General features: G+C 42.1%; 1 protein-coding gene across 1 annotated transcript in view; it reads right to left on the bottom strand.

Annotated features, from left to right (window-relative positions):
- cenpe (centromere protein E) overlaps positions 1–23,851 on the bottom strand; it is a 210,191-nt gene that overhangs the window by 147,303 nt on the left and 39,037 nt on the right. The window contains exons 7-14 of the mRNA XM_070880180.1: positions 22,619–22,686; positions 19,626–19,676; positions 14,723–14,774; positions 13,226–13,313; positions 12,927–13,056; positions 9,192–9,311; positions 7,535–7,684; positions 225–330 (exon numbers count right to left, since the gene is read on the bottom strand). Of these exons, the coding sequence (XP_070736281.1) occupies positions 225–330; positions 7,535–7,684; positions 9,192–9,311; positions 12,927–13,056; positions 13,226–13,313; positions 14,723–14,774; positions 19,626–19,676; positions 22,619–22,686 (765 nt within the window). The remainder of the gene's footprint in view (positions 1–224; positions 331–7,534; positions 7,685–9,191; positions 9,312–12,926; positions 13,057–13,225; positions 13,314–14,722; positions 14,775–19,625; positions 19,677–22,618; positions 22,687–23,851) is intronic.

The raw sequence follows: 23,851 nt of genomic DNA, 5'->3' as shown, positions 1-23,851 counted from the left end.
TTGGTCCTATGACCCAAAAGGCATTTTTTTCTACAAGAAACAGCAGTAATGATTTCTGCTTTGTAATAGTGTGCAGACTTGGAAGACTAATCACAATGAGATAAGTTATGACTTATGAAAACACAATACCGACTTTTCTTTAATTTATTTTCTCAATGGTCAAATTGGTAGATAAACAGTTGAGTTAAAGATAAAGTTATCTTATGAATGTTTATTGAACTTGCCATCATCTAGCTCTAGAAAGGGTTTATCCAACTTTTTTATTTTTGCACAGTCCAAACTTGCTTGCAGTTTTCCAGGAGCCCAGGTAACTCTCCTCTTTCTTCTGGCCTAAAAACAAATACAGACAGATACTGAATAGCATGTTCGAGTGCGGAAACTCTCGCCATGGAACACATGCAGGGGCCAAGCCCCAAAAATCCAGTCCCAAAAGCCTACTCAACTTAGTCCCAATAGCATTTATTTCTTACTCTTCACTCCTCAGTCCTCCCAACTCCGCTTCCAACCAGTGTTTTGTATACACACCCCCACAACCCTCACTCACTTACTCCATAAAACCCACCATGACAAAGAATTTTGATTGGTTTCTTTCTGTCACAGGACATGTGGTTTAAAAACTAGGTACACTCAGAGGATATGACTCAGCGAGTTTGGACAACAATCCCAGAATACAGGGCTCAATTTTCCCAAAAGCTTTTTTTTTGCCGTCCTTAAAGAGTTATTATGCCTGTTTTTTGGCCCCCCCCCCCCCCCCCCACCCAAAAGTACGCCAAAAAAAAAATGTTCTAAGTTTCCCCATTGGATTTATTCATTTTGGTGCAGTCTAACCTGTCCTTTAGTTTTGGGGGTGGAGCCTTGATCTGCGCCAAAAAGAACGGGTTGCCACGGTAACCAGGGACACAATGCGGGCTGAGGCTGCTGCAAAGTGAAACATGCAGCCAGCTCCCAACACATTAAAATACATTGCAGCAATTTACCTCCAATTATTAAAGTCCGTCCCCTCCTCTTCCCCCCCCCCCCCCCCACGATGCCGATCCCCACCCCTATCCCAGGCTGAAGGGCTTGCCGGTCTGCTTCCCTAGCCCGCACACTCCTAGCGTCTTGCCAGTCCCGCACCCCCGCCCACCCCGAGCCCCTTGCCGGTCCTGCTCCCCCGACCCTAGCGCCTTACCGGTTCCGCTCCCCCCGCCCACCCCTTAGTCCCGAGTGCCTTGCCGGTCTCGCTTCCCCGCCCGACCATCCCTAGCCCCGAGTGCCTGGTCGGTCCCGCTCCCCCCAGCCCCAAGTGGCTTGCCAGTCCCGCTCTCTTGACCCTAGTCGTGGTGGAGGGGCTTGCCGGTTCGCTTCCCTAGCCCGCCCAGAGTGGCTTGCTGGTCCCGCTAGCCCGCTTGACCCTAGCCCAGAGTGGCTTGCCAGTCCTGGTCCCGCTTCCCTGCCTCTAGCCCTGGCTGAAAGGCTTGCCGGTCTGCTTCCCAAGCCCACCCAAAGCGCCTTACCGGTTTTGGTCCCCCACCCCTAGCCGAAGGGTTTGCCAGTCCACTTCCCATCCAACCCTGGCCTCGTGTGGCCTCCCGATCCTCTCCCCCGCCCAATCCTGGCCCCACGGTCTGCTCCCCCGCACCTAGCCCAGGCAAAGTGGCCTCCCAGTCTGCTTCCCCCGCCCCTCGCCCAAGCCGAGTGGCCTCCTGGTCAGCTCCCCCGCCCCTAGCCCAAGCCGAATGGCCTCCTCCCTCCTGGTCCCCACAACTAACTATCCCAAAAGGCTTCCTCCGCCCCCCCCCTCCCTCCTCTCCTGATGCTGGTGTCCAGGCACTGCTGCACTTACCTGTGCCGATTTTCTCAACTCTCCAGAAGGTTTTTCTGCCAAGGCCACATACACTGGCCTAAGAAGAACTGGAGTAACTCTCAGCTGGTCAAACTTGCCTAACTGGCCAGAATTGGTATGGGTGGCAGGTTACGCCCCTTTGGCTGAAAAAAGTGCTACCATATTTTCTACATTACAAAATGGCTTAATTGGCTGTAAAGTGCTTTAAAACGTCTTAAGATCGTGAAAGGTACTACAGGTTGAACCTCCCTTATCCGGGACCTGGCCTGCTAAGGGATTTTTCTGGAAAAGAGGTGGTCACGTTAAGTTGCATGGTACAGGTACTGAGCAAGGGGATATCGGAGCTGATTGCTGTACTCCCAGCCCCAAGCCAGAGAGATCATGGGGGGTGGGCAATGGATCGCGGGGTCAGGCCTGCAATTGCGGGAGTTGGCAGCGAGGAAGGACTTCAATTTGTTCAAGTTGGAACTCTGCGCATGCGCCACCCGGTGGCCGGGAATGTTTCTGGACGAGGGGCGGTTCTGGATAAGGGAGGTTCAACTTGTATATAAATGCAATTCTGTCTTTCGTTCAGTGGGTAGTCAAAACCCCAACATACAGGGTCATTAATCAGGGGTTTCATATCACTCCAATTTAGTGCATCAGATGAGACTGTTTTTCAACCTCCCGAATGAGAGAGATAAGTTTGTCAGTAGCTATTGCAAATTGACACTGTTATTGCTACTGTTCACCTAACAAATTTAGTTAATAAATCTGTTTGACAATTTATTGTCTAAGCCACAGTCTAGTGAAGTGGATTTCAAAATCATATATAGGTATGTGATATAGCCAATAGCCAATGTACAGCAACAATGGGTTCACTATAAATTAACTAGACCTTAGGCAGATCGATGCGCATGTAGATCGTAGGGAGCGAGAGCTCACCTATGTAAGTGGAATGAAAACCGGAGAAAGTTATCTAGCATAAAAACTTAAAAATAGCACTCATCATCAGTCCCTCGAAATTGAGGAAGACTTGCTTCCACTGTAAAAGTCAGTTCTCAGGTGACTGAACAGTTCAATATGGGAATGACTGTCCAACTTGTGACAGAGACTGATAGTCGTTGAAGGAAAGGTTGGGTGGGACTGATTTGCCGCACGCTCCTTCCGTTGCCTGCGCTTGGTTTCTGCATGGTCTCCCTTCTCCCTTCTCCCTTCTCCCTTCTCCCTTCTCCCTTCTCCCTTCTCCCTTCTCCCTTCTCCCTTCTCCCTTCTCCCTTCTCCCTTCTCCCTTCCCTCCCGGATACACTTCCTCCACTTTGGAGTCCCTGGTCAAAGACCGCCCTAAGTGTCAGTGGGGATGTTGCATTTTATCAAGGAGGCTTTGAAGGTGTCCTTGAAACGTTTCCTCTGCTCACCTGGGGCTCGCTTGCTGTGTTGGGAGTTCCGAATAGAGCGCTTGCTTTGAGTGTCTGGCCCGCCCAATGGAGCTGGTCAAGTATGGTCAGTGCTTCGATGCTGGGGATGTTGGCTTGATCGAGAACATTGGTGCATCTGTCCTCCTTGGGGAATTGCAGGATCTTGCGGAGACATCATTGGTGGTTTTTCTCCAGCGATTTGAGGTGTCTACTGTATATGGTCCACGTCTCAGCCATACAGGAGGGCAGGCATCACTACTGCCCTGTAGACCATTAGTTTGGTGGCAGATTGGAGGGCCTGATCTTCGAACACTTGCTTCCTCAGGCGGCCGAAGGCTGCACTGGCGCACTGGAGGCGGTGTTGAATCTAGTCGTCTTGTGTCTGCCCTTGCTGACAATAGGCTCCAGAGGTATGGAAACTGGTCCACATTGTCCAGGGCTGCGCCATTGATTTTGATGACTTGGTGGGGGGCGGGAGGAAGAGGGCAGTGCTGTGTGGTGGCGTCAGGTTGGTGGAGGATCTTTATCTTACGGACGTTTAGTGTCAGGTTCATGCTTTTGTATGCCTCAGTCAAGATGTTGACTATGACTTGGGAGTTCAGTCTCTATCGTCTGCGCACGTTCAGAGTCGTCCGCGCACGTTCAGAGTCGTCCGTGTACTGTAGCTCGATGTTAGAGGATGGGACAGTCTTGGATCTGGCCTGGAGATGACGAAGGTTGAACTGGTTCTGTAGTTTAGTTCCATTCCAGCGGGGAGCTTGTTGAGTGTGAGGTGGAGCATTGCAGCGAGGAAGATTGAGAAGAGGGTTGGCGCGATGACGCAACCCTGTTTGACCCCAGTCCAGACGTGGATTGGGTCTGTGATGGAGCCATTGGTCAGGATCACGGCTTGCATGTCGTCATGGAGCAGGCAGAGGATGGTGACGAATTTTGGGGGGCAGCCGAAACGGAGGACGCTCCATAGTCCCTCGCGGATGACAGTGTCAAAGGCCTTTGTACATTCAAAGAAGGCCATGTACAATGGCTGGTGCTGTTCCCTGCATTTTTCTTGCAACTGTCGCGCTGTAAAAATCACATCCGTTGTACCCCAGAGGACGAAATCTGCACTGAGACTCCGGGAGGAGCTCCTCAGCCACAGGGAAGATGGTTGAGGAGGATTCTAGCGATGACTTTCCCAGTGGCTGATAACAGGAAGATTCCACTGTTGTTGCTGCAGTCAGACTTGTCCCCTTTTTTTTTTAAAAAGATGGTCACGATTGCTGCATCTCAGATCTCCCAGCATGCTCTCCTCCTTCCAGATGAGAGAGATGAGGTCATGCATTCAGGCCAATAGTGTCTCTCCGCCATACTTTAGTGCCTCAGCGGGGATTCCATCCGCTCCAGTCACCTTGTTCTTTAGTTGGCGGATGGCCTTTTCTAACTCATGCAGGGCTGGGGTTTTGCTGAGATGGTGGCGGGTAGCATGCTGTGGGATGGAGTCGAGACATCGCACTCACCATTCCTTTGTCAACGATTACCTGATTATACAACCTCCAATTCTGGTCAATATACTGACCCCTCTCAATCTCAACTTGGTCAGCAGTAGCCATCTTACCCAAGCCAGAAGGTTGTGTGTTCAAGGCCCACTCTAGGGTTTGAGCACATAATCTAAGTTGACACTTCAGTGTAGTACTGAGTAGTGCTGCATTGTTGGAGGTACTGTCTTTTCGATGAGACCTTAAACCGAAACCTCGTCTGCCCTCTCAGGTGGGCTTAAACAATCCCATGGTATTATTTGGAGAACAGCAGGGGTGTTGTCTTGGCCAACATTCATCCCTCAACCAACACCACCAAAAATATTAGACCAGTAAATCTGTTATTTGTTAATTGCTGAACCTTTACAAAAACCCACTTGCAACAACGGCTCCATCTCCAACTTGCCCATTCTCTCAAAAGATCCTTAAATGCTTGTTGTTACTACCCAACTATTTTATGCTCACTTCAACTCCCAACTCAGTTCCTTCTCCACATATAGCGCCAAGACCACCCTCAACAAAATCACCAAAATCATGCGCAGCTGTGACTCAGGCTCATTGCACCTCCTCAACCTCTCTGCAACACTTGTTCACTTCATTCTCAACTATCTACTTCTACTGTAACACTCAGGTATAATTGTGACTAATGGCTCCATCCTTCTTCCCCTGATGTTCATCATTTACACACACTGCGTCCGAGCCATCTGCAAGCAGAAAACAAGTTGTGCAAATCCACCTCCGCTCCTCTGCCATCACCACTATTTCCAAGTCTGTTGCTATATTTTCCAATTCACTATCTAGCATCAACTTCTGGACCAGTCAAAATTCTTCAGTTAAGTCAGCAAAACCAAAGATATCCTTCTTGGCCCCTGGCTTCATCCAAGTGCTTCCTGCCTTGAATCCAGCAGCCTTACTTGGCTACCCCTTCAGATTCAGTTGGATGGTGAAGTTTCAACATGTAGTGTGTCCTTTATCCCACAGCTGATCAATAAATCTGCTTTTTCTGTGAGGAACATTACATCCACCCAGTCCACTACCTCTGCTCAATTAGATCTGAAGATCCAGGATCAAATCACCCTCCGCCATTTTATTATACTCACTTCAGTTATCTTTTCTGCACATTGCAACACCTTCTGTCTATAGTTGAGAATTTTTAAATAGATTTATTTACGAGTTTTTTGTAAATGGGCCAGAATTTGCTGCCAAAATTAACAGCACATTTTATGCGCACACTGTTAATGTGTGAATTGTCCAGCAACTTGGGGTATTCTTTCCTCGCCACGTGAGCAGCAAATCGCACAAGTTGCTGGATGATTCGCGCCATTTCAAACAGCAACTCACCCTCCCCATGAGTTAAGAAATTGGTGCATTTGTATATTAATTGCTAATTAAACTCGCCGCAGTAAGTTAGGGCTGGTACTCAACAGTGCAAGTACCTTTCTAATGACGGGATTGATTTCCTGCAATGATATTCAACCTCTCGGGCCCAGAAAGGGAAATAATTGAAACTGTGGAGTCTCATTCCTACAGGTAGTAAATTGTCAGAGATTTTTAAAATGTATTCTTTTTTCTTACTTTGCATGTCTCTTTATTTCTCATCCTGTACTTGATTTGACTAAAGCACCCATTTTCTTCACCATCATTCCTCTGTTTCTTTCTTAATCCTTAAATGTCATTGGTCAAAATAAAATTGTTGGTCCTGTCGTTAACCAAGGCAACTGGGATCTTGGTGATCAGCTCGCACTTCCAGCAAATTGAAGTACAAAAATATTTCACGTTGAAGGGCAAGGGAAAAAGCCTAACGGCATAAGAAGTCCCACTCGAGCAAATTCTGGGCTATTAAAAAAATTTCAGCAGCATCTTATTAAATGGCAGAACAGGCTCGAGGGGCCAGGTGGCCTACACCCTTGTTCCTATTCCTTATGTTCTTATAAGAAATAGCTGAAATACAATGTCTTCACTTGGAAGAACCAACAACTACATTCAGTTAAAAATTCAACAGTTTTAATTGGACAAAAGAAATACTGGAGGTGTTTAAAATAATGAAGGATTTAAATAGTGTAAAGAAAGAGATACTGTTTCCAAAGGCGGAAGGGTCGATAATGAGTGGCCAAAAAGTAAGGTGATTGGCAAAAGAACTAGAGGCGACATGAGGAAAAACTTTTTTTTTTTAAAAACGCAACGAGTGGTTAGGATTTGTTCTTACTCTCTTGCACTGAGCCCCTACTAATTCGTATTTACTGGATTAATTAAGACGAAATTGTCACAAAAAGCATACTGTAGTAGAGCCTGGCACCTTGCACTATTTATAGTTAAAGCAGATTGAAAATCTTAAAATTGCTCCCCAGTCAAAATCTATCCAATAACCCTTTATTTTGAGTTGTGTGAGGTAGAGATTCACTGCAACAGTCAAGTTACCAGGAATTAGAACAACTCCCTTCTCTATTGCTACTTGCAACAATCAAACTTATGTTGACTAGTACACAACAACAAGGGCATCTCTGGGCTTGAACAGGTAGACATGGAGTATGCATTTTGTTTAACGGTTCATTACATCCTTCGCCATATAATAATGCCTTTAAATCTCCTCACCTAACTTATTATATCTCAGGCTGTAAGTAGTGCTCAGTGCTCAGGCTGTAAACAGAACGCAACAAAAGCAGAAACGTCAACTCTCCCAATACGCAAAATAATTGTCTTTTAAATGGTCTTCTTGTATTTAATGCACAGATATGTATCATTTAAATAAAGCAGTATTAAATGCAAGACAGTTGGTTTGTAAAAGATATTCTGCTTACCCTAAATTCTTGTTGGTCCTCATCAGGTGAAACTCTGACGAGCATTCTCGTCAAGTTCTTTATTTTCTGCTCGTACTCCAGTTGAAGGCTTTGCTTTTCTGACAACAGTTGAGCTTTCTCCATTGCATGAACACGAGTCTCTGAAGTGAGCTGCGAAACAAAAAAAGTTATATTACAACTTAGTACATTCGCTGTTTCTATCCAGTATCGATGCACACACTTGGCAGGATGCCATCTTTTGTGTGTGTCTACCATGGTCACAAAAAAATAACCACAATATCAAGTAGGCCAAGTAGAAGATTCGACTTTCCATCAATAAGCTTTAGGGAATGATTTCTTACTAAAGGCCAGATGAAGGAGTACTTTTTATACCCGAAACATGGTATCGCCAAGATGATCCTTTAAGCATGCATCAATACCAAGCCAATAGCAACTTTCTTTGGATTGAGCCGCTACCTCCAGGCTTATCCAAAACACTGGCCTTATCAGTCAGTGTAGCTTCTCCAGAAGGCAAACAGGCCACCTTTATAACTCGTGTCATGCAAACACTGACTAAAACTACCAAATCGCCCATTAAATTGAATGTTTGACCTCTTGATAATTTCAACAAGTCACTCCAGACAAAATAACCTTAAAAATATAGAAAATTGCCACAAACTGCAGATGTCTCACTGGCAGACACTACCTGCAATTTTGAGGCTGTTAGGCTGGAGAGCGCGCGAGCGAGATCCTGGGGGGTGGGGTGCATGAGAGACTGAGGGCGGGGAAGACCGGGGGTGGAGGGAGGGCTCGCAAGGAGGGAAACCGGGCGCGGCGGAGGGGAGGGGATGGAGGGTTGGGCGGGGCAGCGACAGAGGGCCGGACGCAAAGGGGGGGGGGGGGGGGGGGAAAAGAGAGAGAAAGAGAGGGGCGGCGGGCGTGAGAGAGTGCGAGGGGGGTGCCAGTGAGCGAGTGACCAGTAGGTGGACTTGCTTCAAATATGATCTTTAGTCCAGACTTTGTTTTGGGTTTGCTGCCAAGAGAAACTAATTGTAGTCACTGTTGTAATGTATGGATTGCAGCAGCCAATTTGCACACAGCAAGTGGCCACAAAAATGAAATAAATGGCCAAATAATGCTTTTTTTTTTTAAAAGCAATGTTCATTGAGGGATAAATATTGGCCAGGATACCAGATGAACATCTTGCTCTTCAATATTGCGGAGATCTTTTACTTCCAGCTGAGAGGCCAGATGGAGCCTTGGCTTGAATTTTCATCTGAAAGATGACATCTCCCTCAGTGGTGCACCAAAGTATCAGCCTTGATTACGTGAACTCTCAGGAATGGGGCTTGAATCTTCTGACTCAATCAAGAGTACTGCCACTGTGCCATGGCTGACACGTCAATCAAGCAAGGTTATTGAAATGTTACTCAAAATTTGTTTAGATGCAATAATGGTAGCTAATGTGCTGGGGATGACTATTTACGGATAAAATGTCGTCGTGTGCCCTCCCGCCCCCCCCTCCCCCCGGGGCCAGCTTTTCTTCTGTTCTATGACCAACTTCACTATCAATAGAATCCCCTTTTGCAGATCAAATAGATCGTTTTTGCTTCATAGGAGGCAAGTTGGGAAAAACACGATCATTTAGAATTATACATCTCATGTACCATTAACTTACTTCTTCCGCGCGGCTTTTCAAATCCATTATTTCTTTGCGACATCGCTTCAACATAGCTTGGTCCTCCAACACTTCATTCACATGAGGTGTATTCTTCATGAATTTGGCAGTGCTTGCAAACTAATAAGAAAAATGTTCCACACTTGAACTTGGTTAGTATATGTTAAAGGGGAAACCTTTTGAGAAAACATTCTCTCACCAATCAATATAAATCAAGTCATTGTATTTATTGGGCATAAATGAGAGCTCAATTCCACAAGAAAACCCCAATTAACTATATTTAGTTGTGCATAGTAACTATTTAAATAGCTTTTATCATATGTTTAGAAATTGCAAACAGTTAATTTAAACTGCAAGTACATACATCCAGTTCTAGCAATTTTGCAGAAGCAGAGGTCATAATAAGAACATAAGAAATAGGAGGAGTAGGCCCCTACGGCCCCTCGAGCCTGCTCCGCCATTTAATACAATCTTGGCTGATCCGATCATGGACTCGGATCCACTTTCCTGCCCGCTCCCCATAACCCTTTTTTTGTTAAGAAACTGTGTCTTAAATTTATTCAATGTCCTGGCTTCCACAGCTCTGAGGCAGCAAATTCCACAAATTTACAACACTGAGAAAATAAATTTCTCATCTCAGTTTTAAATGAGTGGCCCTTTATTCTCAGACGATGCCCCCTAGTTCTAGTCCCCATCAGTGGAAACATTCTCTCTGCATCCACCTTGTCAAGCCCCCTCAATCTTGTACGTTTCGATAAGATCACCTCTCAATCTTCTGAATTCCAATGAGTAAAGGCCCAACCTACTCAACCTTTCCTCACAAGTCAACTCCCTCACCCCCGGAATCAACCTCGTGAACTTCTCTGAACTGCCTCCAAAGCAAGTATATCCTTTTGTAAATATGGAAACCAAAAGGTCACTGCATACAATTTTCTCTTTTCCAATGCTTTACAGATATTTTGCAAGGCTAAGCAAATCAAGCTCTATGCCCCCACCCCATGCCACTTTGCTCCCACCCATATTTAAAAAAAAACAGAGGCCAGTCAGCAACTGTGAAGAGAACTGACAAGCTAATATTTCAGCTGCGAACCGTAAGAACTAGAAAATAAATATTGATGATGAACAACATTTTAAAAGGAGCACAAATTGTAGGGAGAAAAGGGAACATACACACAAAGGATGTAGCGTAACCTGTAAAGTGTTTAAAAGGAAAAGAAGAGATACTGTAGTTACATGGCTGAAGTGATGCTACAAAAATTGAAAAGCAATGAAATTAGAAACAGTGAGATACAGAGGAGATGATTCTCGTTTTTACCACCAGGGCATTAAGCACTGCTGGGGCAGAGGGTAGAAAGGAAAATCTGACAAGGAGGTCACACACCCCTGCAGAACCCACTGGATTTTCCTTCCATTACTTTCAATGTAATAAAAATCCACTGGATTCAGTTAGCAGCATGCAAACTTCACATTTTTCTTTCTGCACCCACCCACAAATATGTACCTCACAGAAAAGATATGAATAGCTGAGGCAGTGAGGTAGAGCAGGTCTGAAAATGAAAACAGAAAAAGCTGCAAAGTAGCTAAAACCAGAAACCTAAAAAAAAACAAGGACAATACAGTACCAAAGGTGCATACTGCCCCACCAGCCTGATATTCTGACCCAGAGCCCCAATTTCAAGCACTAACTTGTCTTCCTCCCCACACAACCCAGAAATGCTAACACGCTCTTCACAAAGCACCAGTCTGTCTCGCTGTAGTGGGAGCTAAAGTTAATGTCTGAAAACACTTAGATACGGTGGCATTCCTCAAGTTTGCATTGAACATCAGTGGAACAATGTACAAAACCAGATGGAGGCCAGAATGAGAGTGGATGCAAAATTGAAGTGGCAAGCAAAAGGGAAATCCTCATCTTCATTTGATTCCACAACGTAGAGACCACCACACATAATCAGTGAATACAATATAGCAAGTTGCCTCACATCATAGGCAGTCCCTCAGAATCAAGGAAGACTTTCTTCCACTCTTAGCACGAGTTCTTAGGTGGCGGCACAGTCCAATACGAGAACCACAGTCTGTCACAGGTGGGACAGACAGTGGTTGAAGAAAAGGGTGGGCGGGGAGTCTGGTTTGCCATATGCTCCTTCTGCTTGCCTCACATGCAAGGTGTGTTTGGGGGAGACAGAAGATGTGGGAGGTGATGAACAAACAAGTGTTGCATCTCCTGCATTTGCACAGAAAGGGTGCCAGGGAGGACAGTAGGTGGTGGGTGGCGCAAGAGTGAAGCAGGTTGCCAGGGAGAGAATGGTCCCCTTCAAAATTAGAGAGGGAAGGGTATGAAGCAATTGGTGGCAGGGTCACATTGGAGATGGCAGAAATGGTACGAGCTGAACTGACAAATGGGAAGGGGGGTGGGGGTTTAAAAAAAAAAGAGGACTCCCATCAATTTGTGGGGGAGCGGGGGAAGGCAGGAAGAGGAAAGCGAGGGCATGGGAAATGGAACAGATATGGTCAAGTTTGTCTACCATAGTATAGGGGAATCTTCAACGGAGAACAAAAGACGACATTTCAAAAGCTCAGGTGTGGAAAGTGGCATCAGAGACAGAAACTTGGAGAACGGTTATTTCATATGACGGGAAAAGCTTACAATTGGATGTCTAGTTTGGCTATCCATTCGATAGTCTCCCGAGATGCCAGGAAGTAAGAGGAAGGAGAGGAAGTACAATTTAGGCAGCGTTACTACCTCGTAATAGAACTTACTCATTTTGTAACCACTTTTCCTTGATAAATAACTAATACCATCAGGTAGCAGAATGTTAGCGTACATGAGCTGTAAAGTGAACTGGAAAACGGCAGCTGCAGCTTATTTTTAATGTTTGGTTTCATGTACCCAGTCAGTTTAACTACTCTGATAGGCAGCATCAAGGAATGCCTCTTAATTGCGAAGGCATTTTCTATTCGGTGAAAATACTTCCTTCGTACAATATCAGCCCTGCCTCCATTGTTCGTGTATAAAACCCTGTTCTTACACATGACACAATATTACTTATGCAGTGACTGTTTGCAGACTGTTGCCCAGTTCGTGTCACATCAAACTTTATTGGCAAGTGTAGCAATGTAACCAGTGAATGACAAAGAGGACTCACTTGCAAGCAAGAGGCTTAAACCTCCTTGTGCCACAAAGTCTTCCCCATACAGAAACCCCATTGTATATTAAATGGATATGCACAAAACTTTTCTGTTCAATCCATTGCATGCAAGAGGTAATGCACAGTTATCGTGTGGCAAATGGCACCAGATTACCAAGAGCTTAATGACATCAGAATTTCCAGTCATTTTATGGAAAGTTGGTAGCAGGAACATGTTCGAGTAATAAGACACATTAGAGCTAAAGCAATAAGAACAAAACAGACATGAACTGGGGCATGAGTAACATTCAGGCTTTTATCAATATGGCTCATTTCATCACAAGTCACTAGAATTGCATTCAGTTGGTCCTAGTTTCCTAATTTAATAAGGAAACTTAACATTTGGAAATTTCAGGGTGGGGCTGAAAAACAAGTCTTTGCAGCTTGGGAAGTGTGTGTCTGCAAGTATTGTCATACTATTGTACAAAGTGCTTTTTCATTGCAAAAAATAGGCTCCATGAGCTCAAAGTATCAGCCTGCACCAATACAGGAAACTTATATACAGGGGAGTTTTATTTGAAGGGGCTGGAGAAAGGCGAGATTGTCTTACCTGAAGAGTACTGAGAGTTTCCTCAAAAACAACTGGAGTAATTGTGCAAATGATGAGCGTCTTTGCATTCCCTCCCAGCGAGTTCTGCAGAATCCGAGTCAGTTTACTGTCCCTATAATTTAAAAAACCACTACAAAATAGGAAAAAGAAAAATTAGACCAAGCAGGCAAAAAAAAACTCCTAACATACAAAATGTGTTGTGAATTACATAGATTTTAATTGTGTCAAGTTATAATAAAAAAACAAAACTGGATACTCAATTATAGTCAGAAATTCTGAACAGCAAAACAGTTTCCTACCCAGCTTGTCCATCACTGAGCTTCTTAATAACTTGCCCAAGTACAAACAAACTACGGTTGATATTGCATCCCTCTTTTAGGCGGACACCTAAATTGTAGAAAAATAAAAAAAACAATCAGTATCCCCTTCACTGAAGTAGGGTCGATCGTTTGAAGCAAAAATAAAATGCCATCAGATTTAAGATGCTAAGCAGTACAGAAGCAGTTACTGAAATATTCAGTTTTTTTTTTAAATACTCCTCACTAGAACAAGGCCAGGGTGATTGGTTTTTAAACTGGCAAGAATCCAGAAACGTTGATTCAATTGTAGACAGACACACTTACAGCCCATAGCGGGGGCTAGCAATTGATGCCAAGCAATGCCTGGGAGTAATGATCAACAGGAGATACTGATAAAGGTGGAAATTGATTGATCCACCTTTATCAGTATCTCCTGTTGACATTGCTTGGACTTTAAAAAAATTAATACATCTCTTCTTGTAATGGTCTCTGCAAATTTCACACCGTCTCGAATTCTATGTTCTCTTTATCTCTGCATCTTCTTACACGGTCTGCTTCACACACACACACACATTCATCATCAGCAGTGCTTCAACTTTGAGACAGTTTATGAATCACATTCAACATTTTTAGGCCCATATAGTCACGTTGCTGTTTTTCCTTTTTTGGAGATTACACAATTCCAGTATGCAAAATTAATTATATAAAATAAATGTTAATTTTCTAGACCATTTTTGAAGTTATAAATGTTTAAAAGCACTATGTTGCCACTTGAATTACTGTAATTATGTTTTGGTAATCATACAGTCTTAATGATTTGTGTCAGTGACAGAGTTTAGAGTGAAAACTTGGCCAATATTTAAGGTTAGTTTTCTGAAAGTCACTGCATGAATTGCAGAACCCAGCAGTGTGTTGGGTTGATTATATCTGGTAGAAGACTCCTACATCCTGAGCTTGAGACAAGACCAAGGAGCTGCTGGGCAGAAAAATAAGGAGGGGATAGACCTGAGCAAGGGCTCAGAATGAAATGCTACCGGAAAGCTCAAAAGCTGCTGAGTGCAAGAGAAAGGGACCACATTACAGGACTTGGTGAGCATTAAAAACAGCTTCATAATTTCAAACGAAGCCTGGAGTTTCCTTTCCACAATTGGTCTCTGGGTTGCCCAGGCAGAGACTGGCAAGGCACTGCATGGACATCATGCATTCATGTCTTAACGCTGAACACCAGCCATGGAGATCTGAATACTTTGTGTTGTATACAGAGGTTTATTATACAGTTTCAATTGCAATATAGTTTACAAATAATCTTAAACTGTCAGTGATTTGGCAGACTGCTCTGCCCAGAGAACAGTGATTGCATACAAATAGGATTTGCATAGCAATATTGGAGGCTAAAACAAAGACATAAAATCAATTAAGAATTTTAAGACATTAGACAATGAGAGGAACCTGCAGGACAGTAAAGTAAATTCTTCAGCAAAACATTTTAAAACTTACCTTCTGCTCCTGTTTGGCTGGTTCGTTCACTGCCTGCCAGATCAACCAAATTCTGCAAAAGAAAAAGTACTGTATAATTCTTAGTTCCAGCATATGGGCTGTGTACAATGGAAAAAAGATTGGAGAAAATAAATTTCTTATTCACCCATAATTGATCACTTTGGGAAAAGTTATTTCCCATATTCAAAATCAGGTACAGATATTCACACATTCAACATCCTCTAACCAAATTGCAAAATATCCCTCCCCACAAAAAGAAAAAAAAAGTCTACAGTTTCTACCAACTTCAGTAGACCAGTTGTCAACAAAATCCAAGTCTTCTCATTTCCTCTACCTAGGTGATCTGTATTAAAAAGGATAAGTGCAAGGATACTATCCAGGTCTTGTGTTTGCCTTTCAATCACCCATCACTTGACAGTGTGCTTTGGTTAAAATACAGAACCTGCCTACATAACATTCAAGAGACACAATTTCTGCATTGACAATTAGTTTCTTAGCAGCAAACCCAAAATAAAGTTTGGACGAAAGACCACATTTGAAGTAAGTCCACCTACTGGTCACTCTGGTCAAATGGCCCCTCAATCAACTTGCACCAGAATAGAACATGCAAACAGCCCATGAATCATCATTTGCCAAACAAATTAGGCTCACGTTTTCACAATAGAGGAGAACACCAATAATCTTAATTGTGTCTGCACAGGGGCGAAGACCACTCCCAAAATCAACAATGAAATTTGGGTTCCCTTTCAGACTTGAGTTGCCATTACATTTAATAAGTATAATAAACTCTCTAATGTCCATATAAAAATATGAAGTATATTCAACTCTAACTGAAGGGCCAGACTAATAGTTCATAGATTTAAAATAAAAGTTTGGCCTATAGTGAGGAGTTAGGTGGAATTTTGTTTAACACAAACGGCTAGTGGTATAATGGGTTCAAGAAGCAACTGCTTCTGAAGAGAGAGAGATTGAGGAATATGGTGAGAAGGCAAGATCAAGTGAAAAGTAATTAAGTTGTTAGGTCACACAGACCCTTGCTGTTACTAAAAATTGTTTTCATTTTGCTGAAAAAAAAACCTAGAAATGCATTTAAGGGGAAGCAAGAAGCGAGGGAGAAAGTAGGGGAAAGATATTCAGATAGGGTTGGATAAAGAGAGGTGGGAGGTGGCTCGTGTGGAGCATAAATGCCGATAGACAAGTTGGGCTGAATGGCTTGTTCTGTGCTGTAGACTATGTAATATCATAGAATGATACAGAAGGGGGCTATTTGGTCCATTGTGCCTGTGCCAGCTCTTTGGTAGACTTATGCAATTAGTCCCACTCCCTCGCTCGTTCCCCTACAGCCCTGTAAATTTTCCACTTCCAAGTATTTATCCAATTCCCTTTAAGAATTGGCCACAATATTCCAGCTGGGGCCTAACCAGTGTTTTATAAATGTTGTGTAACTTCTTTGCTTTTATACTCTATGCTTCTATTTATAAAGCAAAGGATTCTGTATGCTTTTTAAACAGCCTTCTCAACTTGTCCTGCTATCTTCAAAGACTTGTGCACGTGCAACCCTTGGTCTCCCTGTTCCTGTGCACACCCGTTAAAATTGTACCATTTAATTTATATTGCATCTCCTCATTCTTATAACAGAAATGAATCACTTCACACTTGTCTGCGTTAAATTTCATCTGCCATTTGTCTTGCCCATTTCATCCTATGAGCACAACTAATGTTCCAATTAAAGGAGAGGCTAAAAAATCTGTTTACTATAATACTCTCCCACTCTCATCTAGGTAATCACTGGGATAACAAAAAAAACACAAGATGCAAGGAAGGCATAGTAAGAAACTTGCAGAAGAATCCGCCAAGGATTCATCTCTGGCTCGGAACAATCTCTTGCCTGTGGTACAAACATACAACTTTCAAAAATGATGTACCATTTTACAAAAAACATCCGACATCTTTCAATGCACGGTCATACTCTAAACAACTTAGACAATATTTTGTTTCCACAAGGCACTGGAGTTTGAGTATTAGTGCACAATTCACAACATATTCTACTTGTTCGAAAGATTCTGAACTTTGAAATGCAACCAGCCTCACCCACCTTTTCCAAATAACTTCATTCTCAGATGTATAACACTTGAACAAATATGAACTGATCAGACAGATGGATTAGTAAATGATCACTCATGTCTAACTAACCTGGTTGAATATTTTGAGGTAGATAAGTGAATGTCTATGGACGTTATTCATATGGACTCCCAGGAAAGCATTCAATAAGGTTCCACACAAAACAGCATTAGCAAAAATGAAACTGCCTGGAATTGGAGGCAACTTATTGACATGGGAGGGGAATTGGTTCAGAGGTAGGAGATAAGAGTAGGGATAATAGGCATGTATTCCCACTTGACAGCATGTGACTAGTGATGTCCCCAAGGGATCTGTACTCAACTAGTCAGCAAAAAAATTGCAATGGGACATTGATAGATTAAGTGAGTGGGCAACACTGTGGTCGATGGAGTTCAATGTGAACAAGTAAGGGCTCATGAAGTTTGGACCCAAGAAAGATAGATTGGGTTATTTTCTACATGGTGAGAAGTTAGGAACCATGGAGGAGCAGAGATTAAGGGGTCCAAGTACAGAAATTAATAGTGGATAGGTACAAAAAATAATTGAAAAGGCTAATGGAGGGTTGTATAGAGCTCTGGTTAGACCACATCTGAAGTACTGAGTCAGTTCTGGGCACTGCACCTCAGGAAGGATATATTTACCTTAGAGGGGATTAGATGTAGATTCACTAGAATGCCAAGGCTAAAAGGGTGATGACAGGTTGCACAGACAAGGTTTGTATTCCCTTGAGTATAGAAGATTAAGGGATGATCTAATTGATTAAAGAATTTGATAGGTAGGTAGAGAAACCATTTCCTCTGGTGGGGCAGTCCCAGTAGAAGGAAGCATGACCTCAAAATTAGAGCTAGGAAATTCAGGGGAGATAACAACTTGTATATCACGCCTTTAACATAACAAGACATCCCAAGGCACTTCACAGGAGTATTAGAAGACAAAAAATTGTCAGGAAGCACTTCTTTACACAAAGGGTAGCAGAAATCTGGACTGCTCTGTCCCAAAAAGCCATTGAGGCCAGGGCAATTGAACATTTCAAAAACTGAGATTGACAGATTTTTGTTAGGTATGGGTATTAAGGGATTTGGAACTAAGGTTGGTAAATGGAGCCAAGATACAGATTAGCCATATCCAATTGAAAGGAAGAACAGGCACGAGGAATTCAATGGCCTACTCCTGTTCCTATGTGCCTCGTGTCCATACCTCAAACCATTGATAAGCTGGCATCTCACTAGTATAATGAAACTCATTTGATTACTGGTCCAATAATTAAAAGCGGTTTTGCTGTCACAAAGGTGAAGGATATTAGTACACGGGAACAGAACACTATCCATTTCAGGAATCCAGTGTCACTGTGAAGCACAAGTTCAGAAGTTAAGCCTCCTCTACTGTGCATCAGCCCCAAGCTGAAAAAGAACTCTGTCATCCAATACATTTATCACTTCCTGCGCTCATGTTCCAAGAACCAACCAAATGCATCGACTGTAAGCCCATAAAACATAGCAACATGATTCTAACACTAGGGTTTTTTTTTTATTTTGGTAATGTTAAAAAGGTAGCCAATGCACACTTTTGCTTTCTGGACCTCCATACCACCACCAGAGCCCAAAGCTTTTTTAAAATACAACTCACTTAATTGCACAAGGTCAGGAACATGATTTTTTTTAAATGTTCTCTAAAACAGATTGCAAAATAGCAAAGTAAAAGCATCTTCTGACTGCCCAAGTCCAGTTTTGATAGACCCCTGCAGCCATATAGGAAATTTTCACCCCCTCATTTGAAGTTGGCTTTTAACCCATGCACTAGAGGCAAAAGCTAGTATCCAGTTCACTGCACCATCTCGTACCCTGGTTAAAGGACAGCTTATCCATTCCTAATTAAGCATGTGAAAACGTAATGCTCGCCCAAAAACAAGTGGTCAACTGAAATAGAATTTCCCCACCAGGGATGAAGTGTTACCATTAGAAAGTTAGGACTTCCTTCTACCACATGAGAATTTTAAGTTGTAACTTGGATGGTAGTAAATAGTGATTGTTTTCATTGCAAGTTAACATGGTAGCAAAGTGACAAAGTTGCGATAATCACAAAGAGAAGTTAAAAAAATTTTTTTTAATAAACATAGGTGGCAATTAGAATATGGAATTCTCACAAAGCGGTAAACTCAAAAATTTGCATTAAAATGATAACCCAGCGAGTCTTTCTTTGCACATAAATTGACAAATACAAATGACACTAATGGCAAAATAAACAAATTTACATGGTAGACAATACAGCAGATTTTGATATTTGGGTGCTTTTCTTTACCCAGTGCGCAAAGCGTAATTAATAAATCATCAAAAGAAGTTAACGCGAGAATAATTCCAACACCTTCAGAAATCTTGTACTACACAACTGGTGGGTCAGTGACCAAGAAACTCCACCCTTGCCAGACTTTTTTTTCATGGCAATCCCAAGATATCGACAGCTCTTGGGGTCAGCTGTGCCTTCCGCGCCCAAGCAATTCAGCTATACTTGCACTTATTTGCCTTGCTGGCTGGGTTGTTCAGTTTTAATTTTGTGGTTTAGTTTGGACTGTTGCTGGCTCATTAGTAAATAAATCCAAACTCAAACATCAACAACTGTTAGAATCAACCACATGACATATATGCAAATTAATGCTGTGGCCAAGGGGTTCCATTTGGCCCAGGAAGACAAAGGGATTTGTCATTCCTGCTTAAGCCAGAACATCAATTGAATTGAACAAGATGAAAATCTTCCATTGACTTCAGGAAAATGGAATATAACTCACCAGATGTGCAACTATAACAGCTTCATTGTTTTTATCCCTGCTTTCCACAATCTGAAATGGAAATGTATTAAATCAGATTCCATAAAACTGAAATTGCTTTCAAAATGTATTTTTAAACAATGAACCATAGAAGTGCCCCAAACATATCTATGAAATTGTGTATGAAATTACAGGCAACTGTAATAAACCACAGCAAACAGTGCTTTTGAATCAGAGTGCTTTTCTCATCTCAAGCAAATATTCATTTCAATCATTTCTTCTTTAAAGTAAAAATGCTAATTTGTCAACACATTCATGATGTGTGATACAAGGTACTTATACACAAGCATGGCTTAGCAACAAGTGAGCCAGTCACTGCTTACAGGCCCTGCTGTCCTTTTTCACAAGTCAGTGAACATTCAATGCCCAAGAACTGCATATTGAGCAATCTTATAAATGAGCATTCACATTTATGTCTAAACTCCACTCTGCTACATCATTTAAAGATGTCACCTTAGTACATTGATTCACAATGGGGTAAACTGTGAAGTATATTCCACACCAAGTCAGAAGCAAATTATGAAGGTCTTCCACTGTCCTCTATACCTCCCATTCTTTATTTGGTTCATATAAACACGTTATTTTAATTAAAGTTATTCAAACTTTTCTCATTGAAACAAAAACAAGTAGAGGGTGCTTTTTTGCTCCAGTCATGAGATGCCAATCATTTTCCCCACGGGGCTAGTGGTCAGGATAAAAAGCCATAAATCATGTTTATCAAAACCAAGTTCTTTCACAAGACATTTATGGATCACTATAACTGCATTCTATAACTATGCTGTTGTACAATATGCAGTTACTTGAACATTGAATGTTGTACATTTAAAGAGAGATATTCAGGTCAGTCACGAAAGAACGAGATCATACTATCCCAAATGTTACTTATAGCTGAAAAACAACTTTCAGTATCACAATTAAAAATTATACAGCAGAGAGGCTATAGGGAGTGGGATATGGGCAGTAGCCAATTGCCAGAAAAATGTCAGCTAAAGGGTAATTAGAAAAAAAAGTCCAGCCTGGATGCAGGAAAAATTCAACTATGAAAAGCAACTTTCCCATGATTTGCTGTTAAACTGATGGCTTTTTAATGTTGTAATGTATCATTAGACATATATAGGGAATACTGCAAGGTCAATAGGAAAGATCTTCTCTCTCAATTCATAAGTAAAATATTTCATTGTAGCACATTTTTTGCCTCATATTTTCAAAATAGTGAGAACGTGGCAAAAAGAACAGAAATTGCAACTCAATGAAGGAATGACTACTACAGATGCACTTCAGAAGTTTGAACAAACGCACAAAGTATGTTTCTATTCTCTTCCTACGATAGGATCTTGATGGTGTTCACCATTGTGCACTATTGCCTAGCATAACAAATATTTCCTTTCCGAATAGGTTCAGGATGGTTTTACTCTTGCTAAGCAGCATGGATAAGCTTACCACTGCAGGCATACATTCTTTCAACCTTCTGCAACAATAGGACGAGTGTAACAAAATGTAACAAATTAGTTGATATTATTGATTTGAATTCCATATTACCACACAGGGTTGGTTATGGTTTCTAGGGTAAGGGACAGTAAAAACATGTCATGTAAACAGTCACAGGTCAATGAATGTCTTGCTTTAAGTCAGAAAAATGATAGTTTAATATATGCTCGCATTGAATGATTGCAGACTTACTGGTGTTATGTTGGATAATGCCTTTGATAGCTGGCTGGACAATGTTAATTACCAGCAATCACAGATAATCAAAGTACTTAGTCCTGATTTTAAATCAAGTTAAAGTTATCAGACAGATCAAAGTATTAAGCATCCTCTGTTGGTGGTTTTGATTGTATAGTATTAGGCAGTCCCTCGTATCGAGGATGACCCGTTTCCACACTAAAAAAGGGACAAGTTCACAGATGTTTCAATGAGGGACTGGACATTCTAGGTCCTGAATTACATATTGAAGGGTGAAAGATGCCTGTGCGTGGATTCTTTTAAGGTGGGGTGACCGTTGCACACCGACAGCTCTATCAGAAACCTGTGAAAAGGGTCAATGATTGGCAGCTATGGCCAGAAGTCTGATTGGGGGTTTACTGCACTTGCCAGAGCACAGCTCGTCAGTCTACAATAAGCAGAGGAACTAAAATTAGTGTGACTGTGCCATTGGTTCACCATGTTTTTTTAAAATCATTCTCGGGATGTGGGCGTCAATGTTCCCTTTTTTTTTTGAGTGGACAGCCCCTTTAATAGGCTGTCTGACCCATTCAAATTGCCCCACACATGCGAATTTACCATTTAAAAGTCTACATGGGACCTCCAGACCCGTGCATTTTAACGGAAACATTGATGGGCACTGCTGGCAAGGCCAATATTTATTGGCTATCCATAGTTGCCCGAGAAAGTAGAGGTGAACCTTCTTGAATCACTGAGTCTATGTGGTGAAGGTACTCCTACAGTGCTGTTACATAGTGAGTTCTAGGATTTTGACCCAATAGCAATGAAGGAATAGTGATATATCTCCAAGTGTGACTTGAAGGTGATGGGGTTTTCATGCACTTGCTGCCCTTGTCCCTTCAGATTGTGGAGGTCCACCAGTTTGGGAGATGCTGTCATTAAACAGAGGTCACGTCTACCCTCTCAGGTAGCCATAAAAAGATCTTACAGCACTATTCGATTAAGAGCAAAAAGAGATTTCCCAGTGTTCCAGCCAATATCTATCTCTCTAAAATCACAAAAAAAAATTAACCTGATCAATTATCTCATTGGTTTTTGTGGGACCTTGCTGTATGCAAATTGGCTGCTGTGATGCCCAACATTATGTAATACGACCACATTTCAAAAGTACTTCTGGCTCTAAAGAGCTTTAGGACACCCGAATGTCATGAAAAGAGCTATATAAATGCATGTTGTTTTGCACAATCAAAACGCACTATTTTAGGTTAAAAATTCGACAACTTTTATCTTACCACTCTGAAAATTGTATGCGACCGACTACTATGTTCATTCATTTTGGTTTCTCCATAATGCCGGTTTTCTGGAGAGAAAAAAGTCAAAATAGCTTCTTCACTTTAAATCAGTGCAATAGATTTCCATGGTGAAGTGAATAGAGGCAATTCAAATCAAAGCTAACCATCGCTGCTTTTAATGTTGAGAACAGTTGTTTCCTTATTTTGTTCCAATAAAGTGCTATTGTTTTATGCTAGTCTAGATGAGGAATGTTAGAGTAACAAAACATTTATTTTGAGCACACTGACCTCTCCTAGGTGAGGTAAAGTATAGGTTAGATGCAGAAAAATTCTCTGCACTACCCCCCAAAAAAGAGTGCTAATCTGCAAAAGCAATGAAAAAAAGTGTGTTTATAGATGATCCCAAATACCCTTGCAGTGAGTAAGGTTAGTAAGTTTTGCAAACCCTCACTTGACAGAAGGTCAAGCTATTTTGTTACTTGGAAAACTGAAATCCCAACCTTAAAAAAAGAATGTGTTGCACCACTGCAGAAATCAAGCAACAGATCCAGTGCACTGTATTATTCCTGGCACCATAAATCTTAAAATAGAAGTTCCTATAACATTTCTTTGGATAACTGGTATAGGCAAATACAGAATACAAAGGATAATAAAAGGTGTGTCTAGTTATAAAATACTATTTGTTTTAAAATAAACTCCATACACAATTTGGCATCAACTGTGCTCAGAGGTAACACACTTGCCTCAAAGTTCTGCTCCAGAGCCTCAAAGACAAAATCTAGGCTGACATCCACAGTGCAGTACAGAGGGAGTATGGCACTTTCAGAAATGCTGCCTTTGAGATGGGATGTTAAAACGAGACCCCATCTGCCCTCAGGTGGATGTAATAGATCCCATGGTATTACTTGAAGAGCTGGGAGTTTCCCCCCCAGTGCTCTGGCCAATATTTATCCCTCAACCAACATCTAAAAACAGATATCTGGTCATTATCACGTTGCTGTGCACAAATTGGTTGCCACATTTCTTACACAAGAATAAAAAAAGTGACTACACTGCAAACACAGTACTCACTGGCTGTAAAGTACTTTGGGACATCCAGAGGTTGTGAAAGGTGCTATATAAATCCTAATCTTTCTTTTGCAGTTAAGAGCTATTTTTTTTTAGACAAATTAAAGAAAAAGAAACTCCCTTTACATCCGCAAGACTTCCCAAAGCACTTTGCATCCAATACAT

The sequence above is a fragment of the Pristiophorus japonicus genome, chromosome 1, assembly GCF_044704955.1.
Source record: "Pristiophorus japonicus isolate sPriJap1 chromosome 1, sPriJap1.hap1, whole genome shotgun sequence".
Lineage (NCBI taxonomy): Eukaryota > Metazoa > Chordata > Chondrichthyes > Pristiophoridae > Pristiophorus > Pristiophorus japonicus.
Note: the sequence above shows the minus strand (reverse complement) of the source record. Positions and strands in the feature narration are given on the sequence as shown.